This window comes from Megalops cyprinoides, chromosome 14, assembly GCF_013368585.1.
Source record: "Megalops cyprinoides isolate fMegCyp1 chromosome 14, fMegCyp1.pri, whole genome shotgun sequence".
NCBI classification, from domain to species: Eukaryota; Metazoa; Chordata; class Actinopteri; order Elopiformes; family Megalopidae; genus Megalops; species Megalops cyprinoides.
The window spans coordinates 13,714,969-13,738,398 of NC_050596.1; the positions used below are offsets into that span (position 1 = coordinate 13,714,969).

The window sequence follows — 23,430 nt, forward strand, 5'->3', positions numbered from 1 at the left end:
AACTCAGAATCCTGCAGTGAAAAGGAAGCTGGACTTTTGCCACTGGTGATGGGTAATACTGCTAACTGGCTAGCTGTGCATCTCAGATGTGTGCAAGTGATACCAGCTCCAGCGTCACCAAAGGAGCCACTCCAAGGGGAACAATGCAGAGAGATGGGAGCAGCACTGTGATGAGGCAAAATGTAACAGGATTTAACACTAAGATGTATGTTAATGTAATATTTGTACAAATATTTTCTATAAAGTAAATTACCCATGGACAATAAGTGTCAAGAATGCCTCTGCTACACTGTACGCACAATCTCTTATTCTCCTATCTTTGGACTTGCTGTAGGTAAATGGAAAAAAGGAAAATGCAGTGATCATGACAGACATGATCTTCTCGAATGGTTAAACTCATTTTAACCCCATAGTATTTTGTTATTATATTATACTGCTATCCCATAATTATATTTTCGGTTCCTTCTGATCCCTCACACTCCCTCTCAAGTAGAACGCGGAGGTGTGAAACAGTACCAATGAAACTGGACCACATCTGCTTTTTCAACCTCAACAACCTCAGGGACACCATGAAAACCTAAGTGAGGCTGTGGTCCTTTTCTACATCATTTTCTTGGGGTTGTGTTGTACAGAAATGGAGTAGGGATGCATCCTATAGAAATACAGGTAAGCCTATTTAAAACCAGTAGCGTCTACAGTAGTTTACAGTAGTGGCCCAAAGATTCCTGTGAAGCAGAAGGTTTTGCAGTGACAGAAATGGAGAGAGATTATTACAGCATTACCTCGTTGCTTAGCTGATACCCTTATGCAAGGGACCTGCAGAGTATGATATAATCAATTTCGACAGCTGGATCGTAATGGAAGCAACTCATGTTAAGTATCTTACTAAAGGGCACAACAGCAGAGCCTTGCTTGGGAATCGATCCTGACACCGTACTGTTTGAACTGCAGCTCCCAAGCTACGACTGGGCAGCTGAAAGAGTGGCAGAAGCAGACTCTCGTGTGCGGTATCAACAATATCCCAAAAACTTCTCCTCCTAAATTCATATAACTGAAAACAGCCTTTCTCAGGCGCTAAATATAGAAGCCGATACTGCTCTGGAAGGTTTATCTCGGAGAAACACTAACCTGCACATTATCTTGAGTAGCGCTGCAGTTGCAATGAGCACTCTGCCCTCTAAAAAAAGCTGCAACATGATTGTCTTTATTGCCCGGGACTCTGAGCCATGACGATTACACAGCTGGCCAAACGTACTGTGCAACCACAAGATTTGCATCATCGCTTTTTCCGTGCCCTGCCGTGATTGCTAACACGAGGGGGGACCGTTTCTTCAACTTTTTTCCTATATCAGCGTTTGTGCCAGATGCTTCGCCAGGCTTATAGCCTCATAATGGTCTGGTTGCGATTATTAAAAATAAGTTTTTTTTTCCATCTGCCAGCTTGCTCAATTCCATAGATGTTATAGGGTAGGCAATGTGGAAACTATGTCTTGACTGAATCTGAACTGGGAGTTGGCCATATAACTGAGTGGAGTCTCGGCTCAGCCCGAAGCACCTTTACATGCCATTGATGAAGGGCATTATTTGCAATCATAACAAACGATACAAATGACGGAACACGTTTAGTAAAATTACCGTTCCACTGGTTTGTGTTTTGCCATGTGTGTAAAGCACCTGTCTCTCTGAGAATTCTTTTCATTTAAAAGGTAAAGCTACCATTACGAGTGTAATCACTTGTTTTCAAAACACGACTCAACATAGCAACAACTGTGTTGTCATCCACTCTCTGACGTTACCTAAATTAGTTATTTCACTCTAGTCTAGGACGTTGTGAGCAGAGACATTTCGCTGTGTAAGGTCACACGATTCCAGCGACCCGTCTGAGACCCTGAAGTAGCTATCCTTGCAGCTAACGTTAGCATCAGACAGTCAAATCATACTAGCCACACACTGCAGCGACACCCACAATGACATAGTTTAGGTAGTTATCTAATTAGTTATACCAACTACAGTATAATGTTACACATGTACTGTCATTTAAAATGTGTTCAACAATAATTTTGTTGATTTAGAGTGCTACTTGGTTAATGTTATAGCAATAGACTATGGCATGGGATAGACAGAGGCATCCGTTTCTAGCTAGGTGGCTAGATTTCAGAGAGAGAAGCTAGTCAGCTAGCTAAGCTAACTAACGCTAGCTAACGCCAGTAGAAAATGTATTATCTGCTCACTGTATGCGGTAGTTATCTAGCTGCGTAGCATAGTCTCACAAGGCACACCACCCAAGGATATTAAAATACAAACCTTATGGTCATGCCTATGAAGATGGTTGGGTGGCTGGAAAGGTGGTTATCAAACATGTGAGATGCACAAATTTGCACACTCACCGTCCCAAAAAGCAACGAACCTATCAACCATTTCGCAAAGCACTAACTGACTAATTAAGCTGTCTAACAAGATAAATAATCATACCACTGCTAGCTAACCATACACTTTAAAGAGTATGCATTCAGAGCTTGGCAGCTAGCTAGCGAGCCAGCTTGCTCAACTGCGGCACGCAACCGGGACATAAATTGATGCAGCTAGCGTAAACATTGCCCATTATTTTCTGTGGAAAAGAACCGCAATATGCCCAACTTTTCAGTCTCTCTATTTAGAAAATAGCATGCCAATCAAAACACCACATAAAGCTAGCCAATGTCATCGTTTCACCACAAAGGTAAATGTATTATTTTTTTTTACAAAAATGTGTTGCCATCTCGCTGTGCCGATCGGTAGAGTGGCAGTGATTTTCTTCCAGGGTGACCCCCACGCTAGCTAGTAGTCCCTGTGATCGCAATGCTTCCCAAGACAGATCCCATTCTGCACATCTCAATAAAATATGGGGAAATCACCCCCAATACAAAAACCCCAAAGCGTTCATTCTCACCTCATCGTTGGTGATCCATTGCAAATGACCACCTCGTTCGATAATCCTAAAACAATTTAAAAAAAAAACTGTAAAATTCCTCCAGCCGATGCTCGTATTTTCTCTCTCACCGTCTCCCGTTTTTCCTCGCTCAGAGCCGCCGTACTGCTACGCAACCACAGTACGCAACCCTCTCCCTACGTAACCACACCCTCCCAATGTTTTAATAGATTGACAGTAGTATGAGCCAATAGGAAATCCAAAATGTTAAATTACTGCTATCGTCACAACATTTAACGAATAAAATTAAGCATTAGTTATGATTGGCGTCCTGTCGGACAAATGCCAGACGACATTCCAACGCATATGTCCGATTCATAGCCTACACCCAATTAGCTGACCCTGGATCAGAGTAATTTTTTCTCATTACATTTGAGGACTGAGTGAGGGTTAGATGAGGTGAACCTGGATCGGTTGTTGGGGGGTTGGGTTACGCCTTGCAAATCTCGTGGTTGAGCTTTTTCGCAGTTCAGCCAATGAAGTAATGCGATTCGCGTCGGGCGACGCCCCCGGTAGTAGCAGTAAACCAGGGACGTGTCTTGTCAACATTCTGTGGAAAAACTTGGCTAACTGGCTGGCTGACAACAGGACTAGCAGCAGTTTGGGTAGGGTTATATCAGATTTGTTTCAATGACACACCTCGTTGTGCTATAGAACTGGGGTAGCTTTTCGAAATATGCTGTGTAATTTATGTTCATCTGGCCGCACAGTTTTTGACAATGACCATCCCATCGTTAGCAAGCTAACGGTTGCTTTGCAAAAGCAGCTAGCTGGTTACCCTGCACAATGGTCCATACAGTAAAACGACAGCTGTGACAACAAAGGTTTACAAAGATGAGCTCGTCTTTGCATTTCTTGTTATGTAGCTCTATACACTCAGCTGGTCGGATAGCTATAGGTAGCCTCTATAAATCTTCAAAAACTAGCAAGTAATTGTCGATGGTCAGCATCAGCAAATCCCTGGTCAAATCTGTAAAAGTGGCTGGTAGTTGACTAGGTGGGCAGAGTAGTTAGATATGTTTAGTTTACATATAGAACTTCTTCACTCCTTTTTAAATCTTCCGAGGCTGTGTCAAGCGTCCTTCGTAGATGAAGCATTTTCCTCTTCCCTCCGCCTTGCAGTCGCACTTCATTGACCTCCCAACAAAAAAACCAAGGCACTTTGGGCGACCCCCCATCATGAAGGGGTTATACTGCAGACTGAGCGAAACGCCAGATGATGTGAAGTTTGTCATCCAGGAAACGGTGAGTGCTGAAGATGGTTATTGAATTCAGTCCACCCCCTTTGTTACGTAATGTACGCCAATTTTTGTCTAGACAAATTTGGACTGATCACCAGTTGGTTCTCTTGATCTTAACGAACATAAATAATGTTTTTTTTTTTTTACCACTATCCCCTTGGTAAGAGGCAAACATTTCATTTTCACACAGAATATTCCCACAACCCTTGGCAGCCACCAGGTCAAAGTACAAGTGAAAACCTGTGCCCTTAGCCCACTAGACTCAAAGGTGAGTGATTTTAGAAGACAGTCAGTGTGTGTGCATGGAAACCATATGAATTAAATTTTTATAATATTAAAAAAGAGTGACTCACTAAACTCACAATAGAATGTTGACTGCCTGGCAGTGTACCTGTACAGTCTGTGAAGCAGTGAGCTAAACTGATTAGCAAGTCTCTCTGATGACCCTCACTTTCCCCTTACCACCCCAGCTTCTGGAAGACTTACAAGTTAAGAGAGACCTGGTGGCAGTTGGAAGGGAGATTGCTGGCGTCGTGCTCCAAGGTAAAGCAGTGACACCACATTTTGTTACTTCTTTTTGTCTGGGGTGTGGTTTTGCTCAGTTTTAAGCAGCCTTGCATGATCCTCTCTCCTCTGTGAGAGTTTTTGTCAATCTGTGTTCATGTGTATTTCCTATATGTGGTCACTTTACAGATGCTCTTATCTAGAGGGAATTAGTAAGCAAATGCATTACAATCCCTATGGCTTTAGTGCTTTCCTAGGATAAGGTGTGACCAATCAGTTCAGGGGATCAAAGCATGCTGCAGTTTAAATGTGGAAGACCAATACTGGCAACACCGGTACAATACAGTGTCTCTAGCTTATAGCAGCTGTTCACAGTACTTGTCATTAGGGGCCCCAGTAGTTACATTGTACTTTGTGGACAGCCAGCTGTGATTGCTGTGTAGAAGGATGTTTCAGGTTTAGCTGTGTAGTTGTGATTGCTGTGTAGAGGGTCGTATCAGGTTTCAGCTGTGTTGGCTGGGGGAGTTATATGTCTGTTGTTTAGGGCAGTGCCATCAGGTGAAAGTCCTGTGTGCCAAGGCCTCCTGTCAATGTTAATGCCCCACAGAGTTGTAAAATCAACACCACAATAACAAGCTTCCGCAACCTTTAACCATGACACATAAATGAGCCAACAAATGTCAATGTAGGTCAGTTAATAATATATCCAAAGTAAATGTCTGAGACTTTTATTTGACATTTCCTGGTTTCATCTTTTTTTTTTTTGCTTTTGCAGTTGGGCCCAAGGTGACTTTTTTTCAACCTGACGATGAAGTTGTCGGTAAGAGCATGTCAAATTAGCACTGTCAGTCGCGACACTGATGTGCGGACAACATTTTGGATAGCGAGGGGGTTGTGTTGTTATCTCCCACTGAAAGCTTGAGTGTTTGGGGGCAGGTTCTTCCCAGCAAGCAGTGCACTCATGGCTTGAACGTGTCTGCTCTGTTGACTCCGCTCTCCGTCTCATGACAGGAATTCTCCCCCTGGATGCTGAGGTGTCTGGGCTATGTGACGTTGTCCTGATCCACGAGCATCACCTGGGTGTGTTGTCCCCGAGTTGCGTTACGTGCTGGCTGATCAGATACACAGTGCTGTGAAGTTACTGAAAGTGTGAAGGTAATGGGTTGTGTGTGTGTCTGCGTGTGTTTATGTGCGTGTGTGTTTGTACGCGCGTATGCCTGCTTGTGCGCGTCTGTGTGCTCCACAGTGCCGAAGCCGGAGAAGGTGAGCTGGGTGGAGGCGGCGGGCGCGTTACGGGACGGGGTTCGGGCGTACACGGCGCTGCACACCCTCGCCCACATGGCCGCCGGACACACCCTGCTGGTGCTGGATGGAGCTAGCGTAAGAGGCTGCTCGGTGTCACTGTCCTGCTGCTCTAAAGCTACTGTCCTGCCGCCTGTCTACTCCCTCCCCTCACACCCACTGTGTTTATATAGTCACTCTGAGTGCTCACACACACAGCAGCAATGCAGTCCCACAGCCCTGCATGTGCTGTCTCACACATACAGTACCAGTCAAAAGTTTGGCCACACTTACTCACAGAAGGGGTTTTCTTTATTTTTACTATTTTCCACATCTTAGAATAATAGTAAAGACATTAATACTATGAAACAACACAAATGGCATTATGCAGTGACCAAAAAGTGTTAACAAAATCAAAACTTGAAATATAATAATAACCTCAGCATACACTTTTCTGTAAAGCCACTGTCCTGCTGCATGGTAGAGTACACACAGCAGTCATGTAGGTGCTGCTTCCTCTGTTCTAAACCACAGTAGGATGGTGTCACCTGCTGCCCTGTGGTTGGCTCTGATAGCTGTCATCAGCCAGTCATCTGCCAATCCTCTCCCCATCTGTGCCTGTATTGGTGTCAACTGCATAGTTACTGCTATGTCTATTACACATACACATACACATACACACAGAAAATTATACACCACTCTATGCATGACTACACACACACAAATACACACACCTATCAGTTCTCACATCAAGGTCACATTCACTCCTTAATACTGCTTGAGTAATTGTGTGTAATGCTTGACATTTGGACTACGCTGCTTTGAATGGCACACTTGTCTCAGACTGTATTATTGGATTAGCTTTAAGGAGATACTTTCTGTCCATCAGGGAAGATGTGAAAAGAACACCACTTCACTCTTAGTTTTGGGCCATTTAATGCAGCAAACGTATTTATACCTAGGCTTCAATAGACTGCTATAGCTAACGGGCAAACATAATTGTGTCCTATCCCCTCTGTCCACGTCTGTTTGTTTGTTTGTTTGTTTGTGTGTGTGTGTGTGTGTGTGTGTGTGTGTGTGTGTGTGTGTGTGTGTGTGCCTCGTGTGCGGCCCAGCCATTCGGAGTGCTGGCCATCCAGCTGGCACACTACCATGGGGTGAAGGTGTTGGCCTCAGCGCTGTCCCCTGAGGACCAGCTGTTCCTGGAGCAGCTCCGGCCTAGTGTTGGTAAGAGCAAAAAGACCTGGGGGGTTGGGTGCTTTGGTATTTAGGAGGACCTGGGGTGAGGCTGCGGTGGAACGGTGCTAAGGGATGGTGGCAAGTAGTTGTGTCATTTTTTCTACCTTTACATCTTTCTGCATACCTCAGAATGAGCTTTCAGGCCCCTGACATTACAGTTCAACTGTTTAATCTACACTATTTGCCCCACTCTTCTAGTATCAGTTTCATTATAACAGTTTGGTATGTGTGAGTATTAGTTTGTCATTCATGTCCAATGTTCTACACTGAATTCTTGCTATCAAAACAAAGCAAAAATAAACAGTTTTGCTATGTGCCCCACACCCCGTAAATGTACTTCATAACTCCGCCCTCTAGAACCCCAGTCATTCACGTGCCATGCAGCCCTGCCCCTCCTAGTATTTTTTTTTAAGTTTTATGTATTTAGGAGTGTGGTTAACAGCATACGCAATGGTCCTGTAATTGTGAGAGTGATTGACAGCAGGCACTGAGGGATTAGTGTGCCGTCTGTCTTTACTCTGTTCTGCTCACTGACTGCTCTTTCCACTCTGTCTCTGCCACTCTGGCGCACGCCAAAGGCGTCCAGGAGTCACTCGTGGGTAAGTCTGAGCCTCCTACCGCATGTGGCGCGACACCCGCCGGGCTCTGCATACTTGCGCTGCGGATACAATATCTGTTTCTCCGGAGCCTTAGGCTAACTGCCACGCGTTAACATTGCGAAAGCCGATGTGTGACTTCCTGCTGGCTCTGCGATTGCATTTCTGCCGGTGTGTGTATGTCGGAGAGGGATTTCCTGTTGCGGAGAGTCCTTCAGCCTGATGAGCCCTGTGGAACTGAGGACATTCTGAAATTCCTATAGAACAGAAGGGAAATAAAAGGACAAACATCCCAATGTTGGAATTGTGCTGTCCCACTTTTTAACTGACTGGTTAACATGACAGCAAACAGAAAAGAAACTTCTCATAAAGTTTAATTCATCAGACAAAGTTAATAGCAATGTACAGTGCCAGTAATGTATTCGAACCCTGTTTAGGGAACACAGAACAAGAACAACTACTTTGTCTCTCTACCAGGAATCAGTTTCTCGTACGCTCAGCAGAATGTCGAGTGCCCTGTACATTTTAGAGTGTAATTGCAAATGCTTGCGAACAGCGTTCCTAAGAAGGAAACAAAAGTGTTTATCCACTCCGAGGCTGGGAAGGCAGTGTATAGACAGTGCGAAGTGCTCGGCCTGGTCGTGTCTCAGCACGGCTTCTGTGTCTACACACTCCCTGCACTGCAGGAAGCTGTTGTCTGCTTAATTAACAAGGCTCAGAGCCAGCCACAGTTACACCAGCGGCCCCATCGGGAGCTCAGTCTCATTGATTGGCTCAGTTACACTTTCTCTCCTGTCAGATCAGAGTGACTGTCAGAAGAGAAAAGCCTTTCGTTAGCTCAGGGTGGACTGATCAGCATCACCCTTATTGCTGTTAACTCCTGCTCATTTAGGGAGCTGATTAAACAATGGTGGCTTAAATACTTGCAGGGCGATTGTCAGATCATGTGTTTTCACTCCTGCGCTAACAAGAGCAACGCTATACATTGGAGGACACTACGGTGTAAAGGAGAGGGAACATAGCTTGCAACCGGCAGGTTGCAGGTTTGATTCCCAGTTGGAGCACCGAACCCTTGAGTAATTTCAGCTCAATTGCTTCAGTTGATATGTAGATTATGTGAAGTAATATAATCTGTGTCAGCCTGCGTAACAGCACCTGTCAACTGAATAAACGATTTCTGTAGCTGTTCTTGCAAATGTGAGATTTGTGTATATGTGACAAGGTTTGGTGTGTGACGCATGCACAGGTATGAACAGGTGTATTTGCACCAAGAGCCTGCAGTGTATTTTTCTCAATCCAAAACTGATGCAGTCATTTTTGTCTGGTATGAGAAACCACCATTCCGTTCTGTGATACACAGTCGTAGCGTACACCCAGTGCAATGCGAGGTGACATTTGAGAAGCACAGTGTTGGCTGTCTTTGGTTACCTAAGCCAACAGTGATCAATCCCTCAGCTTTCACTGTAAGTGTTACCTCAAGAGGTGCGCTTTGTCGTACGAACACTTGAAAACTGAAACCTTGTAACCTGTTAAGAAGAACCAAGAAAGATCTCTCTGCCGTGCTGCAGGGTGTGCCTGTGACCATCTCATGTACACGCCATGTACAGTCTCAGAACAGTACTACAGTTTTCAGAATCTCTTGAGTCTTGTTCCAGGTTTTGTTGAAGAGTTATCCTTTTGCAGAGCAGACAAGAGTTAATGAGGGGTATTGACTCGGAGTAGTGACACCGGAGAGTGAATGAGAATTGGCGATGTCAGTAATGGGGCGTCCCGTTCCTTCTCCCCCAGCCCGGGTGATCAACACGTGGGAGGGGAAGGTGGACCTGGTGGAGTCCTGCCTGGAGGAGACTGGAGGGATGGGCGTGGACATTGTCGTTGATGCTGGAGGTGAGAGTGCACCTCTGTTGCATTGGGAAAATGGAAAGCTGGCTCTACATTCTGTGTTAGAGGGAGCATATATTGGAAACTAGCCTGCCAGATTATTTGGTAAAAACCAATAAAATACAATATCACAGACCATGTAGTAAATACAAAACGAAACTAAAAATTATGAGGTAACTTGCAAAGGAAACTGACTAAAATGGAAAACTAAAATACGCAAACAAGTATGTAAGAAGAGGAAATACTCTGTACTTTTTGGCTGTAAAATTCACTTAATAAACGGATTTTTAGTCTATACAGAATGATGGGAAGTGTGATTCACGGACAAAGTCTGGCAGGTTGTTCCAAAGTGCAGGGCTCTATGGGGAAAAAGCTCTACCGCTAATTTTGAGTTTTCCTTTCATTGGAAGTCATATCCAGCCCAAAGTGCTGACCATGTGTTCTTGTGTTCTCTCTTCCTGGTCTGTCAGTGAGATTATATGAGGAGGAGCCGGTGGCCCGGCGCCTGCTCCCACACAAGCATGACATTATCACTCTTCTTGGGGTCGGAGGTCACTGGATCACTGCAGAGGACAACCTGCAGGTAGGGCGGAGTCGGGAGATGTGTGAATAGTCAGGGTTAACTTGGTATCGGTGTTGTAATGGATGCTGGAACAGGGACTAATGGTGAATGGTTTCTTGTAAGGTTCTTGTTTTACTTTACAGTATACAGTATGATTTTTACTGTATGCTAATTCTGCTACTAAGCCTTGCAGTCTTACCACTTACAAACAGTGTCTCTGTATGTATTGGTATATTCGTGATGGTTGGCTTATGTATATAGGTGGATATTGTTTCATTAGTATGCATGGCTTTGTATGTTGTTGCCTACATGCGTAGCCTACTCAGCATTTTGTCCGTTTGTGCGTGTGCATGGTGTCATCGTGGGACTTCTTCCTGTCAAAACACAATGGACATTCTCCCTCACAGCTGGACCCCCCAGATAGCCGCAGTCTCTTCCTGAAGGGTGCCTCTCTCTCCTTCCTGAATGAAGAAGTGTGGGGGGCGTCCAGCGCCTGCCAGGGGAGGTATCTTCGTATCCTTCACTTGGGATGAACCCTCTCCCTCAGCGACACCCCCAGCAGGGCTCTCCCTCCTCTGGCCGCTGTCCCAGAGGGGCGCTCTCTCTCGTGGGCAAGGCCTCAAGCAGTGTTGCCTGGAGGCCAGCTCACACAGCTGGAAAATGTCCTTCTTTGAGGTGCTCAGCTCTTGGTACCTCTACATCAGTTGGTACCATCTTCTCGAAACGTAACACAGGGGTTATTTAGACAGCAGCATAGACACATTTGGATCTGCTGTTATTCCTGAAGGTAATGTCAATTGAAATGACTTCTGTATTTTAAAAATCATTCATATAAATGAGTGGCTTGAACTTAACATTGTCCCCCAGATATCATGAAAGATGTTGTTGAGAAGCTCACCAGTGGAACTCTGAGGTACTGCACACTTCCATCCTGTGTATGTGTGTGTAAGGGGGTTGCCCATAGCAATGATTGTGAATGCAAGTGCTCCATTTGCCATTTATTCCTGAATGATTGATCAAAGCGGTGACATTTACTCTTGGCAGTGTTTGCTCTGACTTTTCCCACCCTCAAAGGAAAAAACTGTATCTTACATTGGAAGAGCTATGGTAACAAATCCCTTATTTGTGAATTTCACAATTTACAAGGTACTGGATTTCATTTCATGGAAAGAAGCCACTGTTACGCAACCTGTTTCTCTGAAATTGAAGAACAGAGTAAAAAAGAGCAGGATGATTGATGTGCTGAATGGGGACAAGGCACTGTGTGTGTGTGTGTGTGTGTGTGTGTGTGTGTGTGTGTGTGTGTGTGTGGTGGACAGAGCTGATGTTTTCTGTCTGCGCAGGCCACAGTTGGAGGACCCTGTGCCTTTGTATGAGGCGACTGTTTCCATGGAGATGGTGCAGCAGAAGCGAGTCAGAAAGAAGGTGGTGATTCAGCTCTGAGGAGGACTGACTGTCCCAACATTCCGCAGTGAGTCAGCAGGTTTATGGAATCACTGCACCATAGAGACAGAAGCTGTGTTGTGCTTCACTACCGACTGTCCTCTTGAAATTAATTGTCTGTGTAACTGCAAAAGGCTGCATTTTGTTTTTATATTGTGTAAAAACGTGTTTTAGGTTTTATTCATCTATGGATTTTTGTACTGTTTGTTTCTCTTTTAAGAAACAATGTTTTAAGAAACACATGGAATAAAAGTGTTCTCAATGCACTTGCTGCACATAAATATTCAATATTCTTAATTTTGGGTGTGAGCATGTTTCTATCAGTGTGCGCCACAGAAAGATTCCCATATCAGCTTTAATTTATGAAACTGCTGTTAATTCAACATTCAAAGAAAATGTGCCTCATTTTATAATACCTCTTAAAATTACTCCTGGGGAGAAGCTTTTCCTCTACGCTTTGAGGTTGACATACTGCATAATCTGATGAAAAAGAGACCACACTAAACATAAAACTAAGCATCACAACCCCATTGACAGCAAAAGGAGAAGTTGGGATGTACTGTGTGTTCTGGTTGCATGAGTGTGAAACGGTGAAGTGCAAAGCTGTGCGTTTCTGTTTCCTGAGCTGGAGCCCCTGGGCCTGGTCCTCTGTCATCGCCTCACACTGATCCAGGGTCAGTGTGCTGAGTGACGCCTGAGCAGTCTCTCTCTTACGATACGTGTCAGAAAAATCACAGGAAGACAGCCTCTACAATCTCATATGCACACATATGGTTTGTTACAAAACACTTTATAGACCATGACGGCAGCAAAAGGTGGTCCAGAGAATCCTAGAGAAGTCCAGTTTTTAGCATACACAGATACAGTACCAGTCAAATGATTGCACAGACCTTTATTTTACTATTTTCCACATTTCAGAATGATAGTAAAAACATAAAAATTATGAAATAATACAAATGGAATTATGCAGTGACCAAAAACAAATTAAACATACTTATATTTTATATTCTTCAAAGTAGCCAAAAAAAAAATTTAAATAATTTTTTGGAAAGAAATTCATAGCATAGATCTAAAGATTTATGTTTAAATTCAGCATTTAAGCATAGGTTTTTAAATCAAAATGTCTTTGAATGCATGTTTCCCATTATCTTAAACAGGTGTGTCCAAACTTTTGACTGGTACTGTACAAAAAGATGATTGTAAAGTAACCACATAGACATAGTGCCAAACCATGACACATAACAGCAGTAGGTCTTAATTGCTTGTATGTGCACACTACCGTCATGCTTTCAACAAAACCCTTCAGTCAGCGAAACCTCACAAGAGGATCCTGTCAGTGGCGTTTCATTCTAGCGTGCTGCTGTCTGTCTGGCAGCTGACCTGATGTAACACTGCTCCGCAAGTCACCCCCTGAGGGAAAGAGCCTGCCAAGCACGGGGGAAAGTACAGGATTCCATCAGCAAGCACGCTTCTCATTAAAGGAATGTCAACAGGCAGCCTGCGCTGGTGATGACGAGGAGAGATACCCTGTCGCTCTGTCCGTTAGGTCAGACGCTGTCCATCTTATCTTCTCCAGCGCTGTTTATTAATGCAGATGGCGGGGATCTGCATGGAGCAGTGCAGACTGTAGTCCTTCTGAGGACTGTCCTTATGTCTATTGCATTGTTATGGGACATGGAGTGGACCACAGCTGTTTCCCTCTGGTCTGTCCTGTCTTCTCACTCCCATCTCCATCTCTGCCCCCACAGGAAGGGTCTGCCCCCCCCTTCCTGCTGACTTAAGCCTCATGAGCTGATTGGTCAGCAGCTCATGACCCACATCTGACTCAAGGGTTGGAGATCGACAAGGTCAAGGGTCAAAGGTCAGTTTCAGACTTGTAGACATTAACCTAGGTTTCCCTGTTTAAATGTTTCCCCCTGCTGCCTGAACAGAGAACAGTTAAAGTAACATTTTCCCCAGATGGCTGCTTTTTTATGCTGCCATAGAGCGCCACCTTCAGGACATAAGCTGAAACCGAAAGTTGTACAACACAGATCATGTAAAAATGTTTTATTTTATTCTGACCAATGATCTGACAGCAGCACCTGTGTAAAGGAAAGTATATGTCTGCTAACAGAGGGATCAGCACAGAAGTGCCACAATGATCCTGGTTAATGGCTGATGTTAAACGAGAAGCATCCAGCAACCTCTCTAAGAAAATGGCCCGTCTCAATTCCAGGGATAACAGTATTTGACAGCTGGACCAGATGACAGTGTCAACTTTGCATTGGACACTACAAAGCATCCCACTGACTCCGCTTGGCACATAACCCAGGTGGACTAAGCTACTGACCCCACAGTGGACTGCTATACTTTTTGATACAGGGTTGGATCCAACCCTGATTTCTGGGTCTCGAGTCAGCTTAAAACCAGCCTCATTCCTTATATTCCTGCACTGGCAGGGCAGCATCTTTTACCCAGATTGGTCACCTCTGAGGATTCCTCAGCAATTCCTGTGAATGTCCCAGAATGCCCTGTGCTTCGAGTCTGAGGCATTCTACCACAGCAAGCTGTTCCCTGGTAGATGCCCCTGCACCCTCCTTCAAGAGAGATACCTGTAACATACAAAAACACACACTCGCATTCTAATGCTGCACCTTTCCTAGCCATTGCCTATTGATCTCTGACATTTTAAATGACAGCCTGTTCTATTTGAGAACACATACTGGAAAACATTACATGACCAGTATCTATTTGTTCAGTTGAGATATACTCAATTTAAAATGTTTACATATAACACTTTTCATGGTCCAGAGATTTGGATTTTTTATCATAATACAGGTTAAATTCTTTCCTTAAAGGTACACCAGAAGTGTTCTGTCAATTTCTATTTACCTCTACAGACTTACATCTTTCTTTCTACAATATTCATTGGGGCAGGTCTCATCAATGTTGCATGGATATGAATTGCACTCACACTCTGCAGAGCTGTAGCGTTCTCATCCCAGAGGTACTGACACAACGTCTGGGCCAAGTGAAGGCTCCTCTCCTCCTTGTCCTGACTCACTGCTGCCCCCAAGAGGACACTCTTCCAGCACGAACTGTAGGGAGGACAAAAACACAGACTATCCATGAGCAACCATTGATTAATTATACATCAAAGACTACACCCATGAAGAAAGGTGATCCTGTCTTATAGAATGAACACGATTCCACAAGTGCAATTTTTTGAAGATAGGTATTACTTTTAATCAGTTTGTCTTTGCATTGTGGGCATTATTCTGTGAAATATTGGTCTTACTACTGGTCTGGCTGAAGGGACAATAGTCTGAGTACGGTCATCAACCTCCAGGAAGGCCCTTCTGGCCCAAAGGTCAAGTTTCTGTCACACAGGAGACACAACAAGAGAATCAGGGACACAGAATAAGAGAGACATGGTTAAGCGCCATAATGTGTAGAGAAGAGCCCGGATAGCTCAGTCGGTAGAGCATCAGACTTTTAATCTGAGGGTCCAGGGTTCAAGTCCCTGTTCGGGCGGTTCGTTTTGTTCACAGGCAAATAATTAAACCTTGGAGAAGAGAATCATGCTAATAACAACGTACAAATCATACATAACGAAAAGTAATAATTGTGTGCAGCTGTGGTCAAACTAAAGTCATTACTATCAAGAGCAAATTGTATGTTCTCCATCTGCCTCATTTTCGCTCCCTCTCAGTGTCTGCTAAATGACGTAATGTAATGTCTGCTAAATGACATAATGTAAATGTAATGTAGATTGGGTCTGAAACCATCTGAAACAGGTATCAAAATATAAATCACTTACACTAGAAAGTCATGCTGCTTCAGGAAAAGCAGTTTCTGTGCAAACTGCTTGTCTGCTCCAGAGAGGCACACCTGCAGGTCACCTATACAGCAAGAGTTCATGTGAACTTACGAGGCTCGATACAGTCTACTCATTGTTAGTGATTTAGTCATTCAACAGCATTAGAACAGCAACACTTGGCAGTGACATTATCATTAGTGGCTTTCCTTTAATAATTGTTTTAAAAGTTCAATATAATCCTGTTGGACTATAATTAAACCTGGCTGACCCTTGATTAAAAAAACAGCCTGGAATTTAGCAATTACACGTAAGTATTGATATTCACTCACTCATTTAAGCACATCAGTGTCCATAGCCGCAACCCCTCCCCCACCCCCCAGTCTGGGATTAAACACTACCTGGATCCACATAGACGACGCTGTGGGGGTTGTCGGGGGCGACAAAGCCGTACTCCAGGAGGAGCCGCTGGTTGTCGTGGGGACCGTAGCAGATAAAGGCCTGCTGGTACTTCTTGCAGCCTTGCACACTCCGAATCTCATAGCACCTGGTCACCTGGCTGAAACCTGCCTCCACCTGGGCAAACAGGGCAAGGAATGAACTGGGCACATTCTCAACACACGCTTTGCTGGAGATCCAATAAGGCTGGATTGCAAGGACTGAATTATGCTTAATTTACAATGTAACCACAACGGCTTACATTATTGGCGTTTAACAGACGCTCTTATCTAGAGAGACTTACATAGGTTACAATTTTTTACAAGTTACCCATTTATACAGCTGGATTTACTGAGATAATTCTGGGTTAAGTACTTTGCCCAAGGGTACAACAACAGTGCCCCAGCAGGGAATCCAACCAGCAACCTTTCGGTTATGAGTCCTGCTCCTTACCACTATGCTACACTGCCACCATTGCAACAATTGTCTGTAACTATTGCAAATAATGTTTTAGAAATTCTTTTGAGGCTCATTCACATCAAGGGCTCACACTCCCCAGAACAGTGTCTGAGACCCGTCATCCTTACATCTAGTAATCCTGAACAAGGACTGAGTCTGAGACTGTCCCTACATGGTCCATGTGGCACTAAAGTAGCACTGGTCGTAATCTCAGATGTGTGATCATGACTGCCCTCACCTGCACTTCAGGACAGTGGTTGAGGAGGTCAAGGTAAGGTGCCAGTGCATATACGTCCCGCTCCCTGGAGAGGTGGGGGCTCTGCGGGTGCTCCATGTACACGGTCCGAGTGTTGACACTGCACCACGCCCAGCGCAAAGCATCATGGGTGAAAATGCTCTCCACAGGCTGTCTGAAGAGGGGCTGGAGAGATCTGAAAAAGCCCAAAGACGACGAGTGCAGCTTTGCGACCTCATCTCTCTGATCCAGGGCCTTCCTCCTGAGACCTCTGGGCAGGAGGCTGATGACGTCATCAGGGAAGTACACGGGGCACGTGTAGGTTTTGGGCAGCACGTCGACATAGGGCTTCCACTGTGACCCCATCGCCAAGTGCCTCTCAGAGATGAGGAAGGCACAAAGGGCCAGTAGAGGAGAGACAGAGGGCTTCCATCTGTCAGAAGGAACATGACCACATAGTCTAAGAAACTGTAATAACACATGCAATAAATGTTTTAACTGCTTTATCAGATGCTCTGATCCGGGGGAGCATGTGCTGCTTGCACTGTGCGTTTCACTCATTTACAGAGCTGGACATCTTTACTGAAGATAATATGATGATGATAAAGCAACTTACTTAAATGCAAAGAGGCACTATACCTGTAGTATCTTTATCATGCAACTAACCTCTTGACATACTCTCCCATGTAGCTACTGAGGACACTTGCAGTAGTCAACAGACAGTTCTCAGGTAGGGAAATGAGTAGATCACCAGCCTGGACAAATCAGTGGATAATATGATGGAAAAATATTTTGAGAGACATATCAGAGAGTGATCTGAAATAATACATACATTTTGCGAACAACAAATTACCTGAATAGACTTTGTGGTCATGAGTCCTCTCCCAGTGTCTGAGGGGTACAGACGGGAGTGTGAGACAGATTTGCAGAAAAATGCACTGAAAAGAAATTTCAAAATGTGCATTCTTTAACCTCGGTTAACCCAAGAATGGATACAGACCTGAGAAAAGTGCTGGGATCAACGATTTGGAGTTGAACCCTCCCTCCTTGAGCCACTTCCTCAGTTCCACATACTGTGATTCATGGCACAGACTCACTGGAGAGGTATAGAATACATTTAGGCAAAATAAAATGCGATCTTTATTGGCTGTTTATTAAAACTTGTCAATACACTTTACCAGCTTGAACGATGTTCTGATGGCAGTACCGTCTCCTCCGCTTTCTTCTTGCTCTTCTCCCATTTCGGATTCCCATAATGACGTCCTGGTGTAACCATAAAATACACGCGGTACAAAACTTTCTAGGGTCCTTCGGAATCCCTCTTACGAATGATATACGTAATTAATGACGTAATTAATAATTACACGCTACCAGGGAAGCGGATGAGGGAGACAGAGGGACACAAGCAAATTCTGTCCCGCGTGTTCGCGTCACATTCGGTTCCACTGATTGCCCATCTCCGGACAGTTAGCGCTGTACTTAATGGTATGATTTAATGGTATGGAATGACCAAAGGGGAAAGCTCCTATTGTTACCACTGAAAATCATTTCGCTTTTAGAACCGAAGCATTACGTGTTGGAAAGCGTGAAGACATCGAAGTCCACAATACAATTGAATGGCACACGTGCCATTTTCTCCCACATCTGCGTCCCATAACCCTTACCAAATTTTGTCTCGCAAATTCACCAGGTTACTGAAACTCACTTTTCAACTGAATACTTTGATACACGATACGATATGACTGAACCAGTTTAACTATAAGCATATGACTACATACACCCGTACGTCATTTGGCGAAGGTAATGGTGCAGCGCAAACTACGTAAAACTCGACGCACTTTCCTGCGGAAATCCCGCCTCCTTTCCTGTGAGGTCAGGCTCTGTTTTTGTTGGGGGCCGTTGGTCAGTGAGCAGCCGGAAAGAATACGAAGTTAACACATTTATTGTGAACAAACGACTTTGCAGGTCACACAGATAGCGGAGCATGTCGGACACGGTAAGTCTGTGTAATCTGCAAATGGATTAAATAGATGGGTACAGACGCAGCTAATGGGCTAAGATAGCTAATGGGCCGGATAGAATGAACGCTAGTACCTCCTCTAGACTAGCCAGTCTACTTTGCAGGATCCAGACTGGTTAAATCTCGAGCATGTGGAATAATATTGCCAATGATGTACTGGACAGCTAACTTGGCCACTTTGCGTTATATTAAGATTAATTTCTTACGAGCCACACCACAAACCGTAGAATTAGCATCAGTCGCTAGCTAGTTAACTACCTGTCATTTGTACAGCTGGTCTGTTCTCGACATGGTATGTAAACAGAAACTGTACATCCTCACGTCATTTCTCATAGATAGCCTGTCTAGTCTAGTCTACCCAGCTAATGGTCCGAAATTTCTTACCTCGCTAGTTATAGCTAACGTTATTTTGCTAACTGATTGTAGGTCTTAATAGACCACGTTATTTTGTTACTGCAGTAGAGTCACCGTCTGTAACTTACCTTCTCTTCCTGTGTAGTTAGCTACTTATTTCTGGCTGACGTTATGTGTGCGCTGTAAATCAGCATGCAGAGAAGCAAATTTGTCTTATGGACAGAAGCTGCCAGCTAACTGTCTCTGAACTTGACTATTGCTGCTTGTTCGTTAACTGTCAAACATTAACTAGCTACCTAGCAGTTCCCTGCCGAAAGTAAGGTTTCTGTTTGGCAATCTTCGCAATCAGTCTGCTGCTAGTAAGTACCGATATCAGATGACTAGATTATAATGGAACGAAAAGAGTAAATAGTCATCTGCAATGTAACGTGAGTTATGGTAACGACTGTGTCATTTGGTGAAAATCATGTTTAAATGCCTCAGACAGTACCTACCTATTCGTTTCTGTGGTCAGTATTTGTAAATGAAACATTCTGAGACTGCCACAGCATTTTTCACAAGACTTTTAGTATTGGCTGTGTTATACGGGGGTTGGCAGATTGTGGTATTTAAAGGTTACTATAAATGTGTCAAAGAGCAGTGATCTGGGGGACAGTTTTGCTGCTCTTGAGGTTTTCCTCTTCCATGTCTAATGTAATGTTGCTGTCTTAAACTGCTGTAGGAGACAAAGCCCTCAAGTCAAGATGGAGGAGACAAAAAGGATGGAGAGTACATCAAGCTTAAGGTTATTGGTCAGGTAAGAGGAAGGTATCATTTGGATAGGCAATATTGACCTCTTATAGTGTTTGCTAAGAGAGTTATTTCAGAAAGCAAACAATATCTCAATTTTCCTCAGGACAACAGTGAAATTCACTTCAAAGTGAAGATGACGACACATCTAAAGAAGTTAAAGGAGAGCTACAGTCAAAGACAGGTAACATTGTCCTAAATACAGCCTCGTAATGGCTCATTTAATAATGGATGAAACAGCAATCTTTTGATTTCAGTGAGTACACTATCTAAGCAATTCTTTCTTGCATTCTTTGCAGGGTGTTCATATGGATTCTCTAAGGTTTCTCTTTGAAGGACAGAGAATTGCAGACAACCAAACTCCAAAGGAGGTGTGGTGTTTTCTTTAGGGTGGTTGGAAACAATGGGTAGCAGTGTAGTGCAGTGGTAAAGAGTGTGACACATAACCTAAAGGTTGCTGGTTGAATTCCCAGGTGGGCCTCAGCTGTGGTGCCTGTTTTCAAGGTACTTAAGTAAATATAACATGTAAAGATTGTAACCTATGCAGGCTGCTCTGGATAAGTGTCTTCTTCCGTTTTTAACCGACTACCATCCTCCGATCCACTGGAGACAAGTGCAACCCTCCAATACGCTCAAATTCAGGAATTGTCTGTTTTTCACACTGTAAGTCCCACATTGGAGAATGTGGAATGATGTCACCAATGGACTCCGTCGGCCCCTCATGATCTGTTAGTCAGCACTGCAGTGGAGAGATGAGGAGAAGCAGCTAACATTCCCACCCCTACCTACACCGAACAGAACAAAGCCAGTTTGTTTTAGCATTCTGGAGTCTCATTCATTGATGACACGCCTGGGCTCGAAACCCAGGCCATAGGCTCAGTATGTGCTCAGAGTGAGTAGTTTTAGCTGACTGAGCCACCAGGGAGTACGTCTTTTGTTTTTCTAAAATGACAGGAACCAACCATAAACTATTCAGATCAGCTGTCTAGATTGTTCAGTTTGTTCTTCTTTCCTGGACTTAGTGGTAGGACCTGCCCAGTAGATGTGCCATGGCCGTCCACTAGCTTGATGGGGGAGAGCCATTAGGCATGTAACTGTTTCATGTATTACGTGTATGTCAGCGTTACTAAGCTCTTATTTGAGTGTGATATTTGTACAGATGCCCATATTTCCTCAAACTCTTTCCTTACCTCTATCTCTCTCTCTCGCTCAGCTGGGAATGGAAGACGAGGACGTCATCGAAGTGTATCAGGAACAGACCGGCGGACTTTGGAACAATTAGACTTTATATGTTTCCTCCCTCTATTTTTTTATTTTATTTTTTAAGTATGACTTTTTTTGTTCCTCTTAGAGAGAAGTGTCTGAAACCATCTGAGTCAAACTGATGCTCCACTAGGGCTTTGGGTAGGCCAAGGGCAGAGAGGAGGTCTGAAAGGAATTGTGGACTGCTCAGCTCCCCCCTTTTAAGACACAGGACAGCATGCGAAGAGAGGGGTTAAATGTATACTGCAGGGAGATTCTAGCTATGGTAGCATGGGATATTTTTCCTCAAGGCTGTTGTTGTATTTTGGCAACGTCAATGATATACCATAAACCCCAGAACTTTCTCATAATCAAAGCACCGTTCAACACCTGCTTTTAAAGACTCACTGTCTAAGTTTGTTTCTGTACGTGCATCAAAATAATGCAAACACTGGCTAAAGTCAATGAGTAGAAGCCATTGCAGATTAGATGTAATATTTCAGTGCAATCCTTTTCTTTCACATTGATTTCCTAGAGTGGTTTTGTTGTTGTTGTTTTAAACAAGAATATGAGATCTTAATGTCCTACTTTGAAGGTGAGAAAGTATGAAGTGTCTCCAACAATAGAAAGTAGAAGTACTGTATATTGGGCTAAATTTTCATCATCAGCTAAAGTCCTTTGTGGAAGATACCATGCTGACTTATAAATGTTTAGTAAAGCCTAGAGCATATGTTATCATTTTAGATTGGATTTATCTCTGAATTGCCATTTTAAGTGTGAGAAGTTTGCCAGGATTCTGGGTGAAAAAAAGTGCAAAAAAAATTGCTTGCTGGAAACAGTTGGTCAGTCACAGTACGTGCTCTATAACCCTTTAGTTCATCACCAGTTCAGTGGGCTGTACCGTGGGGCTCTGAGATTGTTGCAGAGTCTGGAGGCGGTGACTTACAGTGTGATTTCAGAACCTGTGTGTCAGCCCCGATTCTGCAGCAGCCCTTTGTTGATGTGCATCGGGTCAAAACACAGTACATTCTGAACATGTTGACACAAATCTGATTTGGATCATGAAATAAATCACTCTGTGTGATTACTGGAGTACAGGGACTTCTTTTCAGCATTCTAATTTATTTTAGGAAAGAAAGCAGCCATTGAAAGGAAAATCCATTCATAAACATTGTCCTCCCATTATGTTTTGTGAACAGTTTTTGTCTGGCTTTATGTATGGGTAGACAGTTTTTTTTTTTGTATTGGCACACCATTCCACATTATTGTGCTTTTTTTGAAGCTAAAATCAATAATGAATTGTCATTCATACTATTACAGAATGGCATGTTTGCCACTGCCCCTCATACCACTGTGCTGAACCTTGGAAGCCCTGTGTCACCATAAACTTGTACATCCTATTGTTTTGTTGTGGTTGTGGCAGCACTTGTTGATGGGGTCATTGTACATAACTTCTCTTCCTAGGGAGAAACGTTGCTCTGGATGGTTTTAGGCTATAGGAAGAGGGTTTTTTAAATAAAATTTTCCAAAAGCTAAAGCGTGGATGAATTCTCTCACATTTATTCCAGCTTCATTAGATCTTGCCGTACATGCAAAACGTGGTATTCATTCATAAAACAGTGCATATATGGGGTGTACATGCCATTTGGCTTATTCACAGAAGAACAAAGCCCTGTGGAAACACTGTTTAAATTAAGTGGCAATATATTAAGGTGATTTAATACATATTTCATGAAGATCCTCAGACCTGAAGCCAGAGAACAGGTCTACACACGTTAGCCAGTGACTCACCAATTGGGCATTTTAAAATATGGGCCGTGCTCATCCGTGTTGCCATAACTATCTTCTTAACATGGGCAAGTGCTGTGTTCTTTGAATTTCAGGATTTTGGCAAGAGCCCCATGTGCCTTATTAGTCAAAGCATAATAATGCTCACAGTTTACACAGAGAAACCACTGCGCACAATGCAAACATTATTCTGGATAAATAAAATTGCTACGCCCACCCTTACACATGAATATGGCTACTTCCCTTTGTCAAAACCCCTCAGGACGTGTCTGAGGCCTGTTGCTCCACAGCTGTGGGCTGCTCCAGCCCTAACAGCTTCAGCAAGGTGAAGTAAGAGTAGACCCAGGGGCGTGAGATGCCTTGCGTCAGCTCCAGCGCCCCTGCCTCGATCTGCAGGCCACGGCGAAACTGCAGCTGCTGCTCCAGCGCAGCCCGCTGCCTGGGGGGGGGGGGGGACAGAGGCGGTATGTCAGTCATCGATAGAGATGGCCAAGTGATGGTGAGCAGTAAAATGGTCATCACAATGCTAATGTTATCCCAGTACTGAAATTTGGAAATGACTGATATTCGGAGAAAGACAAACTGCAGTAA

General features: G+C 43.9%; 4 protein-coding genes and 1 non-coding gene across 8 annotated transcripts in view; 3 read left to right on the forward strand and 2 right to left on the reverse strand.

The window, feature by feature from the left end:
• Positions 1-3,062, reverse strand: part of itsn1 (intersectin 1 (SH3 domain protein)) — a 53,036-nt gene extending 49,974 nt beyond the window's left edge. For all 4 annotated transcript variants that reach the window (XM_036544823.1, XM_036544822.1, XM_036544821.1 and 1 more), the window contains exon 1: positions 2,930-3,062. The gene's annotated coding sequence lies outside the window, so the exon portion shown is untranslated. The remainder of the gene's footprint in view (positions 1-2,929) is intronic.
• Positions 3,063-3,495: 433 nt separating this feature from the next.
• Positions 3,496-11,847, forward strand: cryzl1 (crystallin, zeta (quinone reductase)-like 1). Its single transcript, XM_036545498.1, has 13 exons — positions 3,496-3,573; positions 4,091-4,213; positions 4,400-4,477; positions 4,680-4,752; positions 5,489-5,533; positions 5,725-5,793; positions 5,960-6,093; positions 7,110-7,221; positions 9,618-9,716; positions 10,181-10,293; positions 10,680-10,785; positions 11,140-11,185; positions 11,616-11,847. The coding sequence occupies exons 2-13, from the start codon at positions 4,148-4,150 to the stop codon at positions 11,713-11,715; spliced, it is 1,041 nt and encodes a 346-aa protein (XP_036401391.1). The 5' UTR covers positions 3,496-3,573; positions 4,091-4,147; the 3' UTR covers positions 11,716-11,847.
• A 1,971-nt stretch (positions 11,848-13,818) lies between these two features.
• On the reverse strand, positions 13,819-18,429 carry setd4 (SET domain containing 4). The gene is made up of 10 exons (XM_036545822.1): positions 17,825-18,429; positions 17,647-17,742; positions 17,500-17,537; positions 17,313-17,401; positions 16,650-17,079; positions 15,916-16,090; positions 15,518-15,599; positions 14,996-15,076; positions 14,672-14,795; positions 13,819-14,309 (listed from the first exon to the last, which is right to left on the reverse strand). The coding sequence occupies exons 1-10, from the start codon at positions 17,898-17,900 to the stop codon at positions 14,181-14,183; spliced, it is 1,320 nt and encodes a 439-aa protein (XP_036401715.1). The 5' UTR covers positions 17,901-18,429; the 3' UTR covers positions 13,819-14,180.
• On the forward strand, positions 15,159-15,231 carry trnak-uuu. The gene has a single exon. It is a non-coding gene; the product is annotated as a tRNA-Lys (tRNA).
• Positions 18,430-18,497: 68 nt separating the features above from the next.
• LOC118788952 (small ubiquitin-related modifier 1) lies at positions 18,498-22,953 on the forward strand. The gene is made up of 5 exons (XM_036545175.1): positions 18,498-18,642; positions 19,742-19,816; positions 19,916-19,993; positions 20,109-20,180; positions 21,023-22,953. The coding sequence occupies exons 1-5, from the start codon at positions 18,631-18,633 to the stop codon at positions 21,089-21,091; spliced, it is 306 nt and encodes a 101-aa protein (XP_036401068.1). The 5' UTR covers positions 18,498-18,630; the 3' UTR covers positions 21,092-22,953.
• Positions 22,954-23,430: the final 477 nt, after the last annotated feature.